The sequence below is a fragment of the Pezoporus wallicus genome, unplaced genomic scaffold, assembly GCF_028554395.1.
Source record: "Pezoporus wallicus isolate ANWC-B61680 ecotype Strahan unplaced genomic scaffold, APGP_CSIRO_Pwel_v1 scaffold_3294, whole genome shotgun sequence".
Lineage (NCBI taxonomy): Eukaryota > Metazoa > Chordata > Aves > Psittaciformes > Psittacidae > Pezoporus > Pezoporus wallicus.
In genome coordinates, this window is record NW_026635478.1 from 5,172,731 (window position 1) to 5,194,965 (window position 22,235).

Genomic DNA, 22,235 nt, shown 5'->3' on the forward strand with positions numbered 1-22,235 from the left:
TCAGTTGTCATTCATGAGCTAACAGACTCAGAAGTTGAGTGCTGAACTTTCCATTAAAACCAAAGGGCAATTCTTCATTTTTCCTGAAATTTAACGTTTTGTCTCACAACTGGGGTAACCTAAGAGCATGTGGTGGGCTGAAACTTACTCAACCCAATTTTTCTAAATTCATAGAACCATAGAATGGTTTGGGTTGGAAGGGACATCTTTAAAGATGATCCAGCTCCAACCGCCTGCCACTGGCAGCAACACCTTCCACTAGGCCAGGTTGCTCCAAGCCCCATCCAACCTGGCCTTGAACGCTGAGAGGGATGGGGCAGCCACAGCTTCTCTGGGCAGCCTGTGCCAGTGCCTCACCACCCTCATAATGAAGAATTTCTTCCTTATTATGTAATATAAACCTACCCCCTTTCAGTTTAAATCCATTCCCCCTTGTCCTGTCACTACATGCCCTTGTGAAAAGTCCCTTTCCAGGTTTCTTGTAGACCCCTTTAGGCACTGGGAGCTGCCCTAAGGTCTGCCTGGAGCCTTCTCTTCTCCAGGCCAAACAATTGCGCGCTTACAACACACAGATTCGCAACCCATCCACCTCCCGTGTGCTCGCACACCCGCCTGTTGCAGCACTAAACCACCTCCCCGGGACGGCGGCGGGGCCGTGGGTACAGGACCCCTGGAGGACCCCCCACACACGCCCCCCTTCACCGGACAGGCAGCGACGGTAGGCTGCCGCTCCTGGGGCGGGGCGGGGCGGGGCGGGGCGAGGCGGCAGCAGGTGCGGGTGGAGGCGGGGGCAGGTCTATGGGCGGCCGTTGCGGGGCGGGGAGAGCGCCGGGCCGGGCAGCCGCGGGGCGGGGAGAGCGCCGGGCCGGGCAGCCGCGGGGCGGGGAGAGCCCGGGACAAACCTGGGCAGAGACGGATTTAAGGAGTGGTTCCAGGCGGATTGCTCATTGCCGCTGCCGTCCCTGCTGCTGCACGCAGCCACCATGCCTGTCAAAGGAGGCACCAAGTGCATCAAGTACCTGCTCTTCGGCTTCAACTTCATCTTCTGGGTGAGGGACCTGCTCCCGGACTGGGTCGCGGCGGGGCCGAGACGTGCTCGGTGGGGCTGTCCGGGAGGGAGCTGGAGGGGAGCGGGGCGGGGGAGGGACGAAGCGCCGGGAGCGGTGGTTTGGTTGGAGCTTTTCGTTGTTTGGCTTCACCTGTTCCCTTACTTTTCCTGGTTCCCGGGAGGAGAGGGGTGGGTGCACAGCCCTTCTACCCCACCTCTCTCCCTCCTGTTACGGGGATTTCCCCGGTGTGGCCGCGATACCCTAGTGGGGCGGTGGCACCAGCGGCGGCTCGGTGTATCTCTCCCCTGGCCGGCCCCGCCGGTGCGGGCGGGTTTTGATGCTGTCCGATTACGTGCTGTGTTTGTGTATGTGGTGGTAGGACCGCGATTAGGTAAGGCAGGTGTGTGTCCTGGCTCTTAACGTGTGCGGGAGGGGTAGCGCTTCCCACTCCAACAGTACACGCGGCGCTCCCCCTGAAACTCTTGGAGGGTTGTACTTGTTTCTCCCTGGTCTTTTCCGCCTCGACGGCTGTAAACGCCTTCGAGAAGCCGGTTCCTCGCAAGTTAACAGCGCTTGCGGTCGTTAGTGGGAGCCTCGGCTGGAGCTGTGGCTTCTGCCTCCTATCTTCCAGGCAGCGTCTTGTAAAGAAAATCCTGTAGTAGTTTAATCTGTAGGAGCACACTACCCCTGTGAGTAGGAATCACATCGCTGGGGCAGTTTGCCGCAAGACTATCTTTCTCTGTCAGAAAGCATAGCTTAACTGAGAGGTGCTTCTCAAGCACTTGGGGTGTAGATGTCTGAATTTGGCATCTTCTGCCTTATGGAAAAGTACCCAAGGATGTGCCTATTACAGCAGGCGTGAAGTGCGAGGATCGAAAAATGGATTTTCTCTTGGCTATCTGCTACAGCAAAGAAATGGCCTTGTGACTCCTTTTTACCATCTGATGTGGAGAAATTAAGTCAGAGCTGTGGAAAAAACTCACTTCTGGAGTTAGAATATTGCGTGTGGGATGGCCGGACAGTGCAATGCAAACAGATAAAATACTTGTGATCACTCAAAAATGGCTTTCAGCAAAGTAAGGAAATGAAATTGGGATGCAGTTGAGGGAGGTTGTGCAGAGGAACTTTACAAGGGTACAGGAAAGCATGCATTGATTGCCACCTGAGACTCACCAGGAGGGTGAGTGGGGGACGTATATTCAGAAGGTTATAACTAGTAAAAAGAAAAGCCTACCAGTGCCCTGGCTGAAACCTCTGAGTCAGCGGGGTGCTGAAAGTCTTGTTGAAACCATAGGAAATATGGCTTGCTTTCTGGTCTTTTATATTTCTTTTTAAAGCTGCAGACTTCCTACAAACTATGTTACAGCACAAGAGCTATTGCTGTGGCAAAGGCTTTGTCTCCAAGATGCTCTTAATGTGAGCATTGCCACTTTGTCTGGAGCCCGTGGCTGAGAACACGACACATTATGTAGCTGTGGAGGTACCTGTTGCCTGGGGGTGTCATGGTAATAAAGCTCGGAAGCTTTACTTGCACTTTGGGTGCCCAGTAAGTGTGGATGTAGGCTTGACCTGTCAAGAAGGTGGAAGGGAAGAAGAGTGGTGGGGAATGGGGCCATACCACATGTAAGCTGGTACGGCTGCCCTGAGTAGAGCTGTTGCCCAGAGCAGCCATGAAAGTGATGCTTTTCAAGTAGCCCTCTCAGGGGGCTATATAAGATGTGGGAGAAGGAAGAGAAAGAGTAAGAAGATAAAGAATTAAAAGGAGATAGATGTTCCTTTCCTTATGAGTATCCCAACAAGTGGCAGGAAGTACCAAGAGGCAGTAGATGCAAGCAGCTCGGGTTAGCCAGAGATAAGTATTTGTAGACTGGCTGGATTAGTCCTTGGCTTTCATGGCTCACTACATGTATTTGTGCCCTAACAAAACTGCTGAAGGGAGTTTAGAGTATGGTGTTAGTGAACCTCATGTCCTCTAGAGGAATAAAGTAGCAATATCTTGGGCTATTTCAGAATGTTAGGCCTTGGTGAACAGTGTAAAAAGAAGTGTCTTGGGGCGGGCAGCACTAGAGGGCAGGAACAACCCTAATACAAAGACTTTAATGTTTCTTATATGGCACTGGAGATGTGAAAAGTCTACGAAGTAATGGAAATAGACTGAGCAAAAGTGGTGTGCCTGAGTGCAATTCTGACCCGAAAATTTAAAGCACAATCAGTGACTGGCTCTTGGCCTTGGGAACCTACCCCCCAAAAAAAGCCTTTGCTTGCTTCTGAGTAGTCCTGGGTGTGAGGTCCTATTGTCCACACACTACTTGGTGATGGTAATGTAGTTTGATTTAATGCACTTTTTGGAGCAAGAGACTCTAAAAGATCCTGTGAAGCTTAAACGATACCTCCTTTTTAAAATAAGCTGTCCTAAAAGGACAGGTGAGGAATTTAAACAGTCTGCAGCAAACCTGTAGGTATCTGTAGACTGCATGCTTGTATTTGCCTCCATCAGTGACTTGGGCAAGGGTGAAAAGAAGCAGAAAGTGTGAAACAACTTGGTACAAAAACAAGAATTGGGAAACTCTGAGAAAGTTGAAGCTGTGTCCGAGAGAAAGGTTGATAAATACTGGTGTGTCAAATACAAAGATAAAGCTAGCCAAAGGAAAGCTTTAGGGGAATAACTTGCAGAAGCAAACCCAACTAAAATATCTCTCTTCAGACACATGAGGACCAGGGATCTTCCTGGAGAGATCCTTAGAGGCAGTGATCAGTCCAGATGTGTGTGGGGAAGTGATGTTCTGTAGGACTTCCCCTTGCTGGCGATGCTTGGGGAATACCTTGGGGAAGTTTTGTGCCATAACCTACCTTTGATTCTGAATCTCTCATAAGCTTGAATTGACCTCTTGATGAAAAGGTGGTGAGACAACAATAGCAAATGCTGATTAACATCTTTGCAGGGTCACACACAACAGTTGTTTCAGAACTATAAATGTGTTGTGATTAGGTAAAACCTATGCTCACCACCCACTTCGGTGCTGGAGGGCTGGAATGCAGTGAATTTGAGGCTGGGTTTTGTTTTATAATATTCTGGTGTATGTAGAGAGTGGCATACATGGTGCTTCTGGAAGAGGCAGAGGAGAAGATTCTTTAGAAGTAAAAAGTTGATGTACACATGGAGCTGTGATGTTGGAGAAGAGAGAATGGCTACTGTGCGGGGCAGCTGGACTTCATGAAGCTGTTAAAGTCTTTAAAAGCCTGAATCTTAGAGACAAGGGCTGGTTGATGTTAGTTCACTTGTTCATTGTCTCCTGGAAATCACAGAGCTCCTAAAGAAGACTCAGCAGTTCTGGAGTAAGTTCTTTGTGGGGATGAGATGAGGTGAAAATCTCTTGCAGTAGAAAGAAGTAACAGAGCTGGTATGGAGGAGTGAACTGAGTGGTGATTAGTGCAGTCCCACCTACTCTGGACAAGCATGTGAAGTAACACTTTGGTGCTTGTGCAGCATCCGTTCTAAGCTGTGCTGAAGATAGGTGCATGCTAATGTAGCAGGCTATGTGACATACGCCACAGGTAGGCATAGAGTAACGTGTGTTAGCATGAGTAGTAAGCAGCTTGGAGTTGTGAAATAGTTGGTTCAGGGGCAGCTTCTTCAACAGAGCAATGACGATTTGGGAGAAAAGGGTCTGTGATGAATTCACAAAAGCACCAGCTGAGTGTTCAGTTGCAAGAGGAAAACTGCTTCACAAGTAAAAGACATAAGAGGGAAGGTGATGCCACTGCATAAATCCATGGTGTGCTGATGTCCTGCAGTGCTATGGGCTGCTCTGGCCTTCTGTCTACTTTGAAGGGAAAGTTGTAGAGCTTGGTGATTTGTGGAAAAGGAAGAGGAGGGGTTTTGCTATCGGGAACTGCGAGTGAATTGGGATTCTTCAGTGTGGAAATGAGGAAAATGTGCTAGAGGTCTGTAGGATCACAGCTGGCCAGGTAGGACCTGACTGTATTGAAAAAGTTGGTAAGAACTGACAGGTGTTAAGTCTGTAAAGAGGAAGTTTCAGGAGAAAAGGGTATAGCTGTTGGAACAGTGGTTGTGCTTTATACCCAGCAGATGTGGAGCATGTGGTTCAAAGCATACCTGGCTAACATGTTGTGCAGCAGTCTTATGTTAATTTTTCTTCTTTAAAAGTATTGTCTGTTTCTGCACAACCTGTTTAGCATGTGAACAGGGAGGCTAGTTCTGGGAAATGCTACTGACTGCCTTTTGATAACCCTTCCTGAGGAGGCCCTTGTAGATTGCTGTGCTAGATTGTGATCATAACCGGCCTGATGGCTTTCTCCAGTTGGCAAGGCCAGGCATTTATCTAGCTAGTATGGTGTCCTCTGAAACTTTTGGGATTCCAGAGCTTTGGTTAGGATGTGCTTGTGGCCTGACTGGAAGAGGGAGGGTGCTCATGGATGGCTGCTACAAATGCTCATGAAGTCTGGCTAACTGTTGCATTTGTAAGGAACGGTTTTTATTAGTGTGCTTGAATACATCAGTAAGGAGATCCAATCCCCTCTGAGGTGTGGGAAGGAGGGGTGGCAGCATTTTCCTGTTGGTTCAGCTATTACTGCAGACACCAGGCTCCTAGCTCCTGTTGTGCTGTTTTTGTCAGGGTGGTATAGTCTCATCTGGGTTTGCATGCAGTTCCTGTGTTGCTAGTGCTGGCCCTGGTGTCTTTGATTTGGTTTGGTCTGTAATGAAAGCTCTACCAGTTCAGGTCTTTGAAGGTTCTGGGGCTGATTTGGAGTGGGGAGGGAGGTGTTGAAGTTGGTACGGAACTAATACAAAGACTTACATGTTTTTTCTACCATGCTGTCTCAAACTTGGCCAAGAAGTCAATGGAAAAGTCATGTTATGTGCCTTAAACCCAAGCAGTGGAGTGATCTTAGCAAAGCTGGTCTTGAAGAACCTTAGTGTGTGTGCTTGATTACCTTGAGCAGTGTAATGAGTGATTACCTCTGGCCGAGCTCCCTTAACTTGCAGGGTTTGCTCAGGCTGTTGGCCCTGGTGACAAAGTCTTTTCCTAATAAACACTATTGGCTTCCAAGCAGCTCAGTGCATGTCAGGCAGGTGCCTAGCATGGCCACACATATGGAGCATGTGCCTGTGTGTTCTCCCACTGGGTTTCTGCTGCTGAACAAAAGCAAGGGCTTGCATCATTAAACTTAAATGCTGTGTTTTTCCCCTTGTGAATTTTGTAGAACACAGGCGTCTGCTGCTAATATTTATAATTTAAGTATTAGAGGCAGAGAAGTGCTGTACCATGCGATCAGAGTTCATGTTGAGTGTTACAGCAATTATTTTCTTGTTCCTTTACATTACAAAGCAACTGTTTTGTCCTGGCACTCTGCTCTTCAGAATGTTTTCTGCTATATAAACAAATGCATTTGTCTAAGGGAGTGCCTGCTAAAGTACAATTAGCAAGATTAGGCCTGGAGGGCTTTTTTCCTTCTGTAACTTGAAGATAACCAGTGACTTTGCTCTGAGACATAATCTCCTCTGCTCATGTTGCACCAGGAACAGCCAGTAGCAGGTTGGTGCTCTGACTGCTGAAGAGGGTCTTCCTTGCTCAAGTGGAGAAGAGGACTTGCAGGATGGATAGGGGAATATGCACGTGTGTGTATATCTGCACACATATACGAAAGAAACAAGTTAGTTTTTGTTTTCTGTAATAAATCAATTTACTTGCTGACTGCAGTGTGTATGAATCAAAATGCTGCTTGGGCTCAGCACTGTATTTTAACTCTTAAGTGCTGTGAAGTCAGGAGTGGAGTTGGAGGATGTTGCCTTGAGAAACCTGATGTGAAGCTACTTGTACTTAGAGTTCTAGCAGTCCTAGCTCCTATTTGCAATTTAAATTGCAAATATAGTAGACTGGCTTCTGAATAGGAACTTGTATGAAATGGGTACTAGGCCTGGCTGTGGTTCAGGAATTCTGTAATGTTGCTCCTACTGTACTGGAGCACCATTTTACTTCAGTTAATGCTGTGACATTAACTTAGTCCACAACATTCTTGAAACTAGTTTAAGCAGAAAGAAAATCCTTCCTTTCCAGTCTGCTCTTTTAAAAGAGTTTGGGAATATCTGCAATTTCTTATATAACTGCTAGCACTCACTACACATCTGTTAGGAAAGCTTTTTTAAAGAAGTTTGAAAACCTGTGCTGTTAGTGGGTAACACTAATCCTGTAATTAAGGGTTTAGATTGATGGTGAGCCTCATCTGTACTTACTGTTTATGGTGTTTTATTTATAGAGTACCAGCAAGTAACAGGACAAATGGACTGTTCTACTGCTTGTAATGTTCTCAGTTTCTTTGCCCATGTGCTTTGCAATATTATACATCTGGCCCTGGTTTAGTTAATCCACAGTCTTGGTTGGTCAGTCAGGAAAAAGTTAGTTGTCTGTCGGATGGAGAAGATCTGAGTCAGATTTTAGCTAAATGTTTTTCTCAGTTTATGAGAAGGGAAGATAGTGGCTTTTTTCAGTCTACTTTTGCCACGCCCTGGGTAAAACCTGTGTAAGGAGCAACCACATAGAGCCTGACATATCATCTTCAAGAAAGAATCAATAACAGTATTGATGGATGCAATGCTGAGCTGACAGAACTGAAAGTAGTAGTTTTTTTTTACAAACTGTCGTATTTCCACACATTGACTTACCTTCTGCTAGAGGTAACGCCATAAACTTGTTAGAAGTAGGATATAAGCTTCACCTAATATGTGCTGAAATAGAATCCATGGTTTCCTTACAAAGGCCTTTTCTCTATGTGCTTTGATCTATATATGAGGAGTTATTGCAGTGTTGTATTTCTTCCCTGTCCCTGCCTACATGCTGTTGAAGGGTAACCTGGTGGATGCTGAGGGGACACACCCCTTTGAAAGCTTTATTTGCTAGCTCTAAGGGATAGATAGCTGCCTGGACCTTGAGCCCCTTGAGAGGTGGTTCTTCTGCAGTGTGCTGTAAGGTGTCTGCAGCAAGTGGGGTACTTGCCAGGGGATTGTCCTTTCTCAAGATGGGTCAAGGCAATAAAGTCAGTAGGAACTGTACAAAATGGTCCTTGCAAAATAGTGGTTAAACCCAGAATAAGCCTTCCAGCTTTCCAGAGTACTGTCACACACTGCTATATCACGGGATACGCTAACAAAGATTGGAATTTGTTTGAAAAGCACAGTCTTTTGATGTGTTTTTACACCACTAGTAAAATCTAATTACTCCTGTGCAAGCCCTCTGCTAGGAGATGGTATCTGTGAAACTCAGGTGTTATAGGAAGAAAAAAATGCAGTGGGAATTGCTTGATAGTGTGCCTCAGCACTGAATGCTCCAAGTTGATGCTGAAGTTGGTAAGTATGGTGAAGGGAGGAAGGCAGAGTGGTCTATATTGCTTCTGCCTCCAGAATGGACAGGTTGTTTCTCATCTCAAGTATATAGTGACTGCCCTCTGCAGTGGACTGATCCTTTGTCAGTTCTCTTGTCACAGAAGGGTAAAAGAAAGTAGGGTATTAAAGATAAATAATGGGACACATCCTTAGATACGATCAGAGGAAAAAACATGTAATTTGGAAGGGGGAGATGGCAAGAGCTGACTTTGGAGAAGGTACTCATCAGTGTTGGGAGCCTGAATAGGTGGGAGAAGGTATCTTGCACAAGAAGCTTATTAGAGAAGGCACAAGGCAGTGTAAGAAACAAAGATCAAGAAAAGCTTTTTTTTCCTGTCACAGCAGGCAGAAAGATGCATGCAACGGTAGATCCTGTGAGGCAATGGGTCATATTTGCATGCAATGCAAAAAGCAACTAGGAGTCCCTATAAGACTAGAGGAGGAATAATCTGGTATTTTTATCTTTCTTTGGCTTATGTCTGTTATGTGTCTATTCTGTAATGAAGTCAAGCAGAAATTTGCTGGGAGCTCTAAGATGCTTTGTAGTGGTTAGGGGAAACACAAGGAAGCCTCCTTAGCTCAAGCAGAGATGTTGGTAGCATACTTGTGCCAGGACATGCACGAGAACCACTGCCACAAACTCTTACAATACAGGGAGTGAACAGTACCCTTCATGTTTTAGTCAGATTGGTAAAACCCTCTACCTTCAGAGGTCCCTTTCCTGTACTTGCTGCTACAGAAATATACTAAGTATTTCATAAGCACACAAACCTGTTTTCCTAGTTTTGTAGGGTTTTGCGCACAAAGTGGTAAGTTTCAGGGAAACAGTTTTGTTCTTTTCCTGTTAAATTTCTTTCAGCACAGGATAGATCTTACTAATATCCTGTATTACTCAACTCCTATGACAAAACAGGTCATCTGATCTGTTAGATTGGGAAAACACTTGGGTTAAAAACCCAACAACCAGCTCTTCAGTGGATATAGTTCCATGCAACCTGGGCAGGGGAGCTTGCACCCCCCCCTTCCTGGGGAGGAAAAGCACAGCTACCAAAACTGCTGTGACAAAGCTGCCAAAAGCTATTGGCCCAGCCTGGGTGAGGAGAGAGGTGGCTGTGTACCAGCCTCTGCTGTATCAGATTGGTCTGAGATGCTGCCAATTGCAGTGGTGCCCATGGGGCAGTGCTTGCTTCTTCCTCTGGTGTTGGTGCCCTGGTCTCTTGTTGTTTTGATGGAAACTTGAGGCTTCAAATTACTTTCTTGCCTTCTGCTTTAAAAGTGCCTTTTTTTTTTTTTTTAGTGCAGTGGTCATTGTGGGTAAGGAGAGCATGAACTGAGAACACAAGTATGCTTTCCTCAAACGGAGACAAAAAGCCACTTTTCTTCTTGCAAGAAGGACCTGTTTTTTTCCCCTAGTCTGTGATGGACAGAATCATCACTTTAACCCTACCATTTTTTAGTGATGTGGAACAGATAGCTGGCACTATTGCTGTTCTATGATCTTGTAAGTCTCTGGCCTCCTTATGGTCATCTTAACTTTTTCCACAGATTGGCTTTTCTAAGGGGAAAACATGCCACTTAACCTTTCCCCCCACCACCACACAGAGTTAAGTGTGTTTTTTGAAAGGAATAATATTGGGTATGTGATCTCTCCCAGTTTGATTTTTTTGGAAGAGGTCATCAACCAAAGCAGAAGGCTGAGACTTGTAAGATTATCTGCACAGTTGTAACATAGCTTAGATTTTCTTCTCAGTTTGAATACTCTGGCCTTAAAGGTCTGCTGGGGGATCAGCTCTGGGGTTTAGATTTGCAGTCCCCTTGCTGTGCTGTGCTCAATGTGCAGTGTTGCCCCTGAGCTCTCTATTTGCACACTTAGGTTTGTCAAGCCACAAGCACAGGTAGAAGCAGACAGCTGCATGTGCTCAGGCTTCTGGCTTTGCAATTCATGAGTTCCTAGCAAAACAAGCAGGGACTATAGGTTTCTTCTAATGCTGCTGATCTGGGTGCCTATAAAAGCTGAAGAGTGCTTGAGCCAGGAAAGTGAGTCTCAAGCAGAATATTATTTAATATTGTGTGACTTAGCAGTAGGCTAGAAACAGTTCATGAGGGTGTTCTTCCGTCACTAAGCACTTCTGGTTTCCGAACAGGGGCAATGAAGTGAGATGAGATTGGAGAGGCTTTTGTAAGTGATGCTGTAGCAGTGAGTGCAGGTAGAGCAGCAGCCCTTCTCTCTGCCAGGCTCCCCACTGCACCTCTCCCTTCCCCTGGGGTACTGCTGTGGCACAGTAAATTGAAATAATGTTGTTGTGACATACTGTGTGCTACTGAGGTTCTTCAGCATAATTTAACATTGTTTTGTCAGTGCAGCCCTAACAAGGAAAGTGGCAGGTATATGCAGGCTTTGTTCTTGCTGTGTGCTTTGTGAGTAAGCCTGCACCTACACACCTGTGACACCAATAAAGTGCTTTTGCATGGGTCTGGAAACCTCTGTTTGGGTTTGGCTCTTTGCATGATGTATCACTTCATCTTTTTCCCAGCTAGAGCTCTGCACCTTCTCTTTGAGGCAGGCTTGGGAGTTGGGCACCTGCCACACAAGAAATGCTGGTTTTTGTGGTGCAGCTGGCCTATTGCTTTTCTTCACTGATACCTGAGCCCTTTGGCACTTCAGTTGGGACCCTTTCTGCTGAGAAGCTACAAGGGATATACCTTCCCTTAAACTCTTGCTTAGCCCCTTGTGTGAATCTCCAAAGCTCTCCCTATGATTTTATTTGGTAAACAAGTTTAGGAGGTTAGAGAAGACAGCTGTGGGCAGCAAATCTGTGTCCATCCTTGAATGTGATACTCTCACAATAGTGAGAAAGGGCTCCCATGGTTGAGGGAGTTGGGCTTGTTGTGGAAGGAGTATACTCACAGGTGCTTTCTGTGGGAATGCCTTTCCATACTCTCACTGAATACTGACATTAGTAAACACTTTCCAGTGTCTTGGAGGTAAATCAAGTATGTTGTTCCCTTCTTGAAGGAACTTATTGGAGAAGGCTTTGGATTTTTCTCTTCATAAATGCTTTGCCTAACCAAAGCTCTAGACTTATGAAGCTTGTTGTTTACTCTCAAGTTTAAATTTTAAATGTCTGCTGCAGTGCATGGTATTTGCCCTTATCTCACTTTTGTAGAGTTTTTTTGATAGTTAAATAGTCCTCAAAGGAGAGAAGTGTGCTGAGAAGCACACTCAAACTTTCTAGTTTGCCCTGGCTTCTCTTTTGCCTGCAAGACAACCCTAGGCTTTTTCCTTTTAAAACTGGAAGGATTCAGTCTGTTCAAAGCAAACTGTTGCTTTTGCCTTACCCAAGTGCAATCCCCTCTTTCCTGCAACACTTCTCCAATACCTTTTTCCAGATATTTCATCCAGAAACTAATTTATACACACAGTGATTTACTGCAAACACAGGCACTGATGTTAAGAGGAACCTGGAGACACACAGGCAGAGATGATAATAAAATAAAACTAGATATTATCTAAAATTTGATTGCATTGTTCCAGATCAGCACACAGCAATGTTCCTATTTCAGCAGCATGTATTTTGCCTCTTCCTGTTAGTGTGGTAACTTAACTGGATTGGTTTTGTCCTGTTTTGCAAGAAAGACCACTCTTTCTAAAAGCTTTGCTGTAGTATGCTGAACTCTTACCAGTCTGTTTAACATGCTAAAACTTATCTGGCCTTGCATGGTGGGTTTTCGTCTGATCCACTTGTCCTTCAGTGTGAAGATTTAAGATTACAAAGCCATGCAGTGTCATTACAGTCACCCAGAATAAAATGGTGGGTGGAGGGGATATTGGAAATACTGACACTTGGCACTTGGATAAACCTCAGGCATTTTCAGTAAAGAATAAGAATGGTATTGTTCTTGTGTGACATTGTACTTTAATATATAAATGCATCTGTCAACAAGATGCCGCCTGTCAGAAACTAAGTTTGTTCTTGTTTTGGTATCCCTGTCCTTTTATGCTGGTTCTTTGTCACCACCTCTTTAAATAACAGAGCTGTATCCTGTGTTTACTTCTGATGTTACTAATGCAAAAGTGAGCGTATTTGTATTATCTAACATGGCTTACTTGTTCTTGCAGCTTGCAGGGACAGCAGTTCTTGCAATTGGACTATGGCTTCGGTTTGATTCGCAGACCAAAAGCATCTTTGAACTGGAATCCAACAACACAACATTTTACACAGGTAAGCTAGGAGATGGCTTGTGGTGATAGATTGCACTTTTGCACCCTGATTTCCAGGCTGCTTAGAAACCTTAGCCTTCCTTGAAGGCTAAAGATGTATCAGCCCTGAATAGCCTCAGCAGGGTGGAGAGCAGCTTCCTCTGGCTGGTGCAGGGGGCGAGCCATTCTTGCGAGCTCTTGCACGGACAGCAGCAGCATCATGCTAGTGGTTCCTTGGCTCTTTGTGTTGTATATCACTTCAGCTTTTTCCCAGCTTAAACCCTGCAGTTCCTCTTTGGGTGCTGTTGGTAAGTGTGTTGTAATCCCAGGGACTCCTGCTAAACACGGAAGATGTCTCCTCTTGATGCTTCTCACAGTGAGTCAGCAAAGTTTCACTGCAAACTGAGTAGTCACAGATGATATCAGTAACTAATTTTTTCCTCTCCAACCTGAGCTACCCAAATCCACAACTCTATCACTTCATCTCTCAGGAGGAGCATATTGTCTAACTCTTACAGCCCTATGTATGCTAATGTATATTGAATGTAATGGAAAGGATGCGCAAATATCTTGGCTTATATGAGCAACTATGAGAGGCAGCCTAGATCAGTGTAGCTTCAGTTAGGCCAGGTGGAAGTTATTCCTTGATGTATTCTATTTTGCAGGATTACTAAGTAGGGAACAAACACATGTTCAGTTTGCTATTCTCATCTTCTAAGAATTCCTAACTGAATCGGACCTTATCCTAAGTGTAACGTTTTGATCTCCACATTCACTTCTAGGCTTGGGCAGAGGAATACATGCTGCTTTGGTGGTTGCTACCTGTAGGTGCTCAGCCCCTTTTGCTGAAACTGAGTAGTTGTGTTTGAAGACCTCTAACAATTGGGAAGAAAGCAAATCCAAATATATACCTTATGTATATGTGTTGTCTTTGATTTGGACAATTCTTGTACATACATATTTTGCATCCCTGTAGCACCTAGATTTGCCATGTCCTATATGGCATCATTTGGCTGTCCATAGGGTGGTTAGGCTGGGATTATTGAAATGCTTCTGTGACTTTGTGAAGAATCCACAGCAGACAGTTTACCTGTGAGAGCTTGTATTTCACCCTTGATATGCTGGCATGGTAACAAACTGGGTTCTTCTGGCAGCTGCCAGGAAGATTTTCAGATGCTTTTAACTGTTCTTTGGAAAAGGAGCAGAAATCTAAACTTAGCAGTTGAGCTGAATATTTAAGAAGTCTTATTTTGGGTAGTGTAAAACAACTCTTTCACCTCCTAAAAACATAAAAGTTTTATGATTTGATATTTAAGCTACTGGCTCAATGCAGCCAGTGAAACCTACCTAAAATATCTGTAGGCTAAAGTGAGTTTTAAAAAACTTTAATAGGAATTATTGTTTTAACATATCTTTCTGCGAGTAGTCACTGACTGCAGTTCACAATGGGAAATTGAAAGAATCTGCCAATTTGTAACAAAGTAATGAAGCAAGTTACCACAAAAGCTTTCTATAGGACTGAAATAAGAGGTTCTGATGGTCTTTTTTTCAAAATGGAAAATGTTTAAGCTGGGGTAAAAAAAACTAGTGCTGGAATTTCCTGCTGATAGAAATGTCACCCTTAATCCCTTACATACACTTAATCAAGCAGATGTTTACTTTGGCAGCTAATCTTACTGGCTTGCATCTAGAAAATATTGTTTGCAAATGCTTACGTATGGCTTTCTTTAAATAGTATTGATTGGGTCTCTGAAGGCCAGAATTGTATTTCTGTCTATATTGATAGAAATGTCATACTGATTTAACATGCTTTGTGCTAATTCTTTGCCTCATGTTTCACCACTCCAGTAATAGTTTCTTGCCATCCTTTGGGAGTTGTTTTGCTCACTACATCTTGCTGCTCTCACCACCTAGCAGCTGTCATGCTTAATGCTGGTGGCTCCCAAGCCTAGGAGGAGAAGATTTGGCATAAATGAGGTCTCAGCCCAGAAATGGTTGCCCTCTATCCAGCACACTACCTAAATTCAGGGCAGAATAGTCTACATGGTCAGCCACTTGATAATGGTTTGAAGAAGTATCTGCTTTTGCAAAGGCAGAAAACAGCCTCTTGTAGTTTAGAGGCTGTTAAGTTAGGTAGTGTAGACTTTTACCACCATGACTGGCGGTCATGACTCATGGAAACTGACACTGACACAATTCAGTGTTTCCTGATGGAGAAGCAGGGTAGAAAGCATTTAAAGGCATATGGCAGATGATTATAATGCCTTTTAATAACCATTCTCCTAGAGGTAGCATGCTTCAAGAATTCTCTAATGTTGATATCACTAGTTCCAGCTGTTTCTGACTGTAACATACTCTTCATCTGAAGATAAGTTAATAACTCTGGCTCTGAGCCAGTTTTAAAATGTCTTACAGCTTGTCCTAGATGGCTTTATCTTGCCCATTGTCTAAAACCTGTGAAACTGTGGTGGTGGTACACATTAATTGTTGCAAGTTTAAACTTCTATTGATCAGTTTTCCTGTAAGTGTTGATGTTTGCTTTGAAAATGAAGCATGGCCCCCTGGTTTGGTTTTGGGTTTTTTGCTTGGAACACCTCAGTAAAAACCTTATGCCTTGTCAAAAATCACAAATGTTTTTTGTGGAGCAGCTAATCTTATATGTTGCTGCTGAGGTCTCAGCCTGTATATGTGTCTGGTTTTGTCCTCCCTAGGTGTTTACATCCTTATTGGAGCTGGTGCACTTATGATGCTGGTTGGTTTCTTGGGATGCTGTGGTGCGTTGCAGGAATCTCAGTGTATGCTTGGCCTGGTAAGTGCTTAGAGCAGTGTTTAAATTTTTAGCAGCATAGTGAGGAAAGGAAAACATTACTGTGCAGTTAATGGACAATAGATGCTGGTTGTTTTGGCTCCACAATGTTTAAACTCCTGGTCACTTACATAACACTAAAGTGTTAAATATAGTTTCCATTTCTGACCCTAAATCCAAATGTCCCTATTGTGTTTGAATACAGGATGACCTCAGGAGTTAGTGACATATTCAGACACTAAAGTATGAAGGCTAGGGGTATATGTGGACACAGGACTTAAGATATTGATAAGAGTAAAGCTAATTAAACAGTTTGCCCTGAACTCTGAAGGCTGTGTTATGCATGAGACCAGAACTGTGGTATTTGATCCTTGAAACAACAAGCCTCTACTGTTTATAATCACAGGATGAGCTCTTCCAGTTAACAACTGCTCTGCAAGCCAGTTACTGGAGAGCAACCTCATTGTTTTCAGACTGGAGGGGCCAGTAGAGCTTACTGGGTTCATGCACATCTGTACACTTGTGGAACTACTCATCCAAATAACCAGATGTAGTTAATAAGACTACTGCTATAGCTGGTGAACAAACAATTCCCCTTTTGTGGCATGGAAGAAGTTGCTTTCATATTTTTCTTGTAAAATTATGTCTCTAGCCCTTTGTAATTCTGACCATATCTTTAAAGTGCCTTGTGTTTTGGACCTGGTAGTCAATTAAATGTAGAGCAGACACTTTTATTTCTATTTTATGGATTACACAAAAAAAGCAGTAACCATTAGCTCTTTAGGAGTTGATGGAAAGCTCCTAGGCAATGACTCCTAAAGCAATAGGAGTGACAAACCAGAGAAAAGAACTGGTGTCAGCTGTTGATGTGCCTGAGTGACCTGAACAACTTCAAAGTCTGAGTTAACAAATGATTGGCTTTAATTACCACTGATCAAAAAGGAGGACTTCTGCTTGGGAAACACTGCTGGGTGTTCTGATGCTCCTGGGAAGAAGTGCTGAGCCAAAGCAATGTGGCTTCTTTCCTAGTCTTACCAGTGTTTCAGACCTCCACCTGGAACCTGATTAAGTGAGGGTTCCTGCAATGGTGGACACCTGGGGACTCAACAAGCTTGTAGTACATGTGTATGATGCTCTTTTGTGGTGCTGTGGTCTTAATGTGATCTTTCTTTTCTAGTTCTTCCTCTTCCTATTTGTGATTTTTGCCCTTGAAATTGCTGCTGCAATCTGGGGATTTGCAAACAAAGAAAAGGTAGGTTGCTGTGAAGTTGGCAGGGTGGTGGGATGCTGGAACAGGCTGCCCAGAGAAGCTGTGGATGCTTCATCCCTGGTAGTGTTCATAGTCAGTCTAGATGGGGCTTTGAGCAACCTGGCTTCAGTGAAAGATGCCCTTACCCATGGTGGGGGTCTAAAGTAGGTGATCTTTAAAGGTTTTTCTGACCCCAGCCATTCTGTAATTCTGTAACTGTGCCCACATAAAATTAGCTCTGTACTGAAATTTGTACTACTCAAATCCTGATTACCCAGGGAATTTGGGGGAGAGGAAGAAGACTTGCTGTAGCAAAGCAATAATTTAATAATGAGTCTGTAGCTGAGAAGCCACAATCCAAGATGGTGTTGCATGCTAGAAATGACCTTCAGGCAGTACCTGGTTAAGCTATGAAATGAAGCAGGCCATCACTGAAACTTTACCTTTTCTAGGTATAAGCTAGGGCAGATAGGGGCTGAATGTTTCTGCAGCTAAAACATAACTGGTTAGGGCTGTCTCTTTGCAAGCAGTCAAGATTATCTTGTTTCAAAGTAAGCTGCTTGGTGATCAGGGTTGCTTTTCTGCTTACATTATACAGGAGGGAAATACAGCAGCTTCTGGGGTACGTAAATGAATAGGGAATATCTTTATGTAACCAGTGGGCAAAGATTTGGTATTTTCATTCATAGAACCTCAGAGCTTTAGAAGGGAAAATTAATCTTACCTGTTTAGGTGTGGTTTCTAGGGTGTATACCAGTTAGGCTAACCTGTTCTGGGTGAGAAATACCGTCCACCTTCTGTTTCTACATATCAAATGGATGAGTGTTGCAGGTTGCAGAATTGTTAATGACTGACTTAAAATGAGTTTTTCATAATTAATACTAAGGTAAGACAGTAGTATACCACAACTCTTTGCTGTCCTGTAGGTTATTGAAGAGTTAAAGGAGTTCTACATGGAAACCTATGAAAAGAGATCTCAGGCACCTGCCAGAGAGACCCTGAAAGCGTTTCAGTTAGCCGTAAGTATGTGGTTATACTTAAATGAGACAGTAATGCAGCTTTTTAACACTGTTTTGTCATCTAGTCCCTTTACGTTGTTGTACTGAACTAACTAGAAACCAGTTTGTATTAGTAACAAATTGCAGAGGTATTTGTGTCAGTGAATTCAGTATGCCTTTTTGTCCCTTTGAACCTCTGAAATGCATAGAACCTTGCTTTCCTAAAACTCAGAAGCAAGGTGCTAAACTCTAGATCTGTGGGTACTGATCTAGAGACACTGTAGTATGCATACCTGCATCTCTGTGAAGAGCTCATCTTTGTAAGAGGTACAGGTTGTCATCAAAATGTGTCTGTGCTTTGAGATCTAGCTCTTCCTTTCATAATCTTTTCCTTTTATGCAATAAGGGCTTTTTAAAATGAGGCTTATATTACTGCCCTGGGTTCAGCAGTAGCAGTCATTTTTCTCCTTCTTAGTAGTTGGTGCAAGTGCTGTGTTTTTGACTTTCAGCCTGGGAACAGTGCTGTTAACTCTGTTTTTAGTTGCTGCTCAGTAATGTTTACTCTGACCAAAGACCTTCTCAGTCTCATGCTCTGCCAGGGAGGAGGGGAAGCTGACACCTGACCCAAACTAACCAAAGGGGTATTCCGTACCACAGCACGTCATGCCCACTGTATAAACTGGGGGCAGTTACCCAGAAGGGCTAGATCACTGCTTGGTCAGGCTGGGTATCGGTTGGTGGGTGGTGAGTGGGTGTATTCGCTTCCTTGTTATTTCTCTTATCATTGTTATTGGTGGTAGCAGCAGTGGTTTGTGTTACACCTTAGTTACTGGGGTGTTCTTATTTCAACCCATCGGAGTTACATTCTTTTGATTCTCCTCCCCATCCCTCCAGGAGGCGGGGGGAGAAAGGAGCTGGGGCAGGACATTGCAGGACTTCTGAGCAAATTTGCACAAGATCTGTGATAACCTGATGTAATTTCTTTCTCCAAATGCAGAGCAAAAGTAAGGATTATTTAACCTGGTTCTCTTCCTGTTTTCTCTTATAGCTAGACTGCTGTGGTCTTACAGGAGTTCTGGAGCAGCAGTTCATGGACACCTGCCCAAAGAAGACCATGCTTGAGTCGCTTTCTGTAGTGGTAAAGCATGACTTACTTCAACAGTTCTGCCCAATGAGTAGAATGAGAAACATGTTTCCGAGTAAACCCTTCTAGTCCTTGGGGAAGTACCCATATTGCACTTTGCAAATTATGTCTATATTCAGTCTGGTTGTGGAAAATCAACATACTATTACTATGGAAAGAACAAGCAGAGTCAGCAGGAAATCTGAACTTGGACAGGAAGTGCATGATCTGTGTCACTGGGCTTGCTAGAGGGATGGACAGCATAAGACTTCACCTAAAAAAAAAAAAGGCTAGAAGGCTCTCCTCCTGGCTGCTCCTATTGCCAGAGCAACTTCCTGGTGCTGCATGGGAGCTGTTGCCTTTCTTCTTGGTTAGGGAGCATGAGGTGGGAGCAGGTCTGAAGGGGAAAAGGGAGGGTAATGCACTGGTGGCCTGGTGAGTATGTCACTGTGAAGCCAATTCTCTATTATGATTCCCCTGTTGAAATTGCTGCAAAGGTGCCTGTATGCCATAGCTCTCTGTGGCATCTTGTATAGTTCCTAACTACCCCTTTTCCTCTTTCTTACTTGTTGCTTTTACTTCATGCTCCAGGACAGCCTGTATGAGTCTTCCTGTATAAATAAGTTTCTTATGATGCAGAAATTAAAGTTAATGACTTAATTTGTTTTTTTCATATTACTTGTGGTGTTCCTTTTGCTGCAGATAATTTTGTGCCTTCAAATAACTGACCACATGAAACACTTCAAATCTGTATTTAGACTGTATTTTTAGTCTTGTCAGTACAATCTGCTATGAGTTAGCCTATGTGGAAGTAGCTGAGACAGCATGCAGGTTTTATTGCTTGGCTTTATTCTGCTAAGTGTGTTTAAGTTTCATCTGTTGGTTTCATCTTGTGGTTTGTTTATGGCCTAGTCTCAACTGTAGAAAAACAGTATATAGACTGTGAGATTAAAGGGATGTAATGGTGTGGCTCATCTGTGTGCCTCTACGAAGCACTGCTGTATTGATACTGACTTAACTGAGTAATTCTCACCAGTATATCCCTTTAATACTTGATTCAGTCTTTCCTTCTGGACTGTATAAGGGACAACTAAAGAGAAAAGCTTTCAGCAGCTCACTCTAGCCTGCTGCTGGAGTAAATAGGACAGGAGTTGGGATGAGGCTTTGACCAGCTACCAGGCTTGTAAAGATTTAGACCTTTGTAAAAGTTCCTTGCCGTTTTCTTTGGCTGCCATATGTCCTTGCTGGAGAAAGGACTGTACTTGACTTTTCTAGTTGCAGTGGTAATTCACTGTGCTAGGAGCTTCAAACTGGCATATCTATGAAACTACCCACAGCTTAGCATGTATGCAATGCACTTCAAGAAATCCTGTCATTACCATGTCTGGAAAATTACAATAGCAATTGGAAATATTAAGAGTGGCTTCAATCTGTTTCAGGAAGGGCTGAGCAATACATCAACTTAAATGATGACAGCCAGTAGTAACAAGCCAATTCTAGTACAATTGGTGTTGGTCCTGATCTACTTGATCAAGGGAATCCTGCTGTAACCAAGGCACAGTCAAGAGGTTTAGGTACTTGAAGAGTAGAGTTACTTCTCCAGTTTGTGTTGTAATATCCCTGGCTCTTTAAAGATTAAGAAAAAATTCCTTCACAGAGAGAGTGCTCAGGCATTGGAATAGGCTGCCCAGGGCAATGGTGGAGTCACTGTTCCTGGGAGTGTTCACAAACCATGTAGATGAGGTCCTCAGTGATATGGCTTAGTGGTGGCCTTGGTGGTCCTGGGGTGGTGGTTGGACTTGATCTTAAAGGTCTTTTCTAACCTAGTTGATTCTGTGTGGAAAATAAAGGCCAGTTCAGAGCAGTTTTCAAAAGCTTCATCTCTAATACAAGCAGACTTGGTTGAAGGTGTAGCATCAGTTGGCAGGCTCGAGCTCAAACAAGCAAGCGTGTATGTATGTATGAAACACTAATGAATGGTCTGTTTCTTTTCAGTCATGCCCTGCTGCCATTGATGATGTCTTCAATTCAAAATTGAATGTGATTGGAGCAGTTGGCCTGGGCATTGCTATAATAATGGTGAGTTTTCGGGTTATTTAAAGGGTAGCTGTGTGGCTAAAGGATACTTGCTGCACAAGTCTGTTGAACAGTGCCTGACATGGCAGCCTACAAGCCCATTCTAGTAATGACAAGTACCAGCAGGATTGGGGTGTGTACTGCAGGGCCCTGAGGCAGCACAGAGGGTTGGGTGTCTTGGACCTCCTGGCTTCTGCTTTGGATTAAGATCTGCCTCCTTGTAGTTTTAGTAATGGTGAAGTTATCAGTAGTGCATGTGTGTGTATAAATACAGGGTGAAGATGTATTGGTCATGTTGCCAGCCCACATAATCCTAATATCTCTTGGGAATCCTTGCCTTTTTTTTGTTCTCCTTTTAGAACTATTAAGGATCTGCTAGAGAACTGAAATAACAGTGCTAGTAAGAAAATGAAAACATTTTTGTTTGACTTCTCTGAAGGAAAATATGACATGGATGTGAATCTGCTGGAATGATCAAAGACTTCTTAGGAGATAGTGGTTTATAGCTGTTTATTTTGAAGTACTGAGCATGAAGGGGATTCATGAGGAGTGAAATTTTGAGGGTGGAGAGGAAGGGAGAAGGGACATGAATTGCAGAATAGAGTCTTAACATAGCTACTTTTCCCAGCCCAGAGGCTATGCTTGTCCCCATGTTGACAGAAGAATGTGCTTTGGTCTCCCAGTTTCTAATGTTTTTGTTTTCTTTACAGATTTTCGGCATGATATTCAGTATGGTTCTCTGCTGTGCTATCCGCAGAAACAGAGAAATGGTTTAAGAGCTTAAAAACCCAAGACTGCTGCACTATAAAATCTGTCATTAACTTTAGTGTTCTGAAAGCATTTCTAAAAAGTTATATATTTGTTACCTTTTTAATGCTTTATTTGGTACTGATGTAGGTTTGCTTTTTGTTATAGATTAAAATGATAAAGATATATCTGACTCAAGACAAATACTGTACATAAAATATCTGACTTTCTTGAAACTTACATAATTTGGATGTAATTTATGTTGGAGACAATTTGATAATAAAGAATAAGATGTATTGTGTGTTTGGGGTAGATGAGGTTATACTACGCTTATTAATCATTATTTGATGTGTGGCATGGAGTTGAACTTGCATAATGTGTCAAGCGTTAAATCACTAGGGCTTTAGTAGAAAGCAAGAAATAAGTCCTATGCCAATGCCATATTTGAAGGGAATTCCAAGGAATGGACTACTGTCAGAGCATGTTTGGGAAGGTGTTGTCATTTTCCTTTCATTGGTGTGTGTGAACAAAAGTAGCGCTGAATCAAATACCTAAAATGTTACTGCCTTAACACTTTTGCTGTT

At 43.6% G+C, this 22,235-nt stretch overlaps 1 protein-coding gene across 1 annotated transcript; it reads left to right on the plus strand.

Annotated features, from left to right (window-relative positions):
- Positions 1–911: 911 nt before the first annotated feature.
- CD9 (CD9 molecule) lies at positions 912–21,952 on the plus strand. Its single transcript, XM_057426183.1, has 8 exons — positions 912–1,049; positions 12,572–12,674; positions 15,364–15,461; positions 16,636–16,710; positions 17,634–17,726; positions 18,754–18,843; positions 20,824–20,907; positions 21,615–21,952. The coding sequence occupies exons 1-8, from the start codon at positions 984–986 to the stop codon at positions 21,678–21,680; spliced, it is 675 nt and encodes a 224-aa protein (XP_057282166.1). The 5' UTR covers positions 912–983; the 3' UTR covers positions 21,681–21,952.
- Positions 21,953–22,235: the final 283 nt, after the last annotated feature.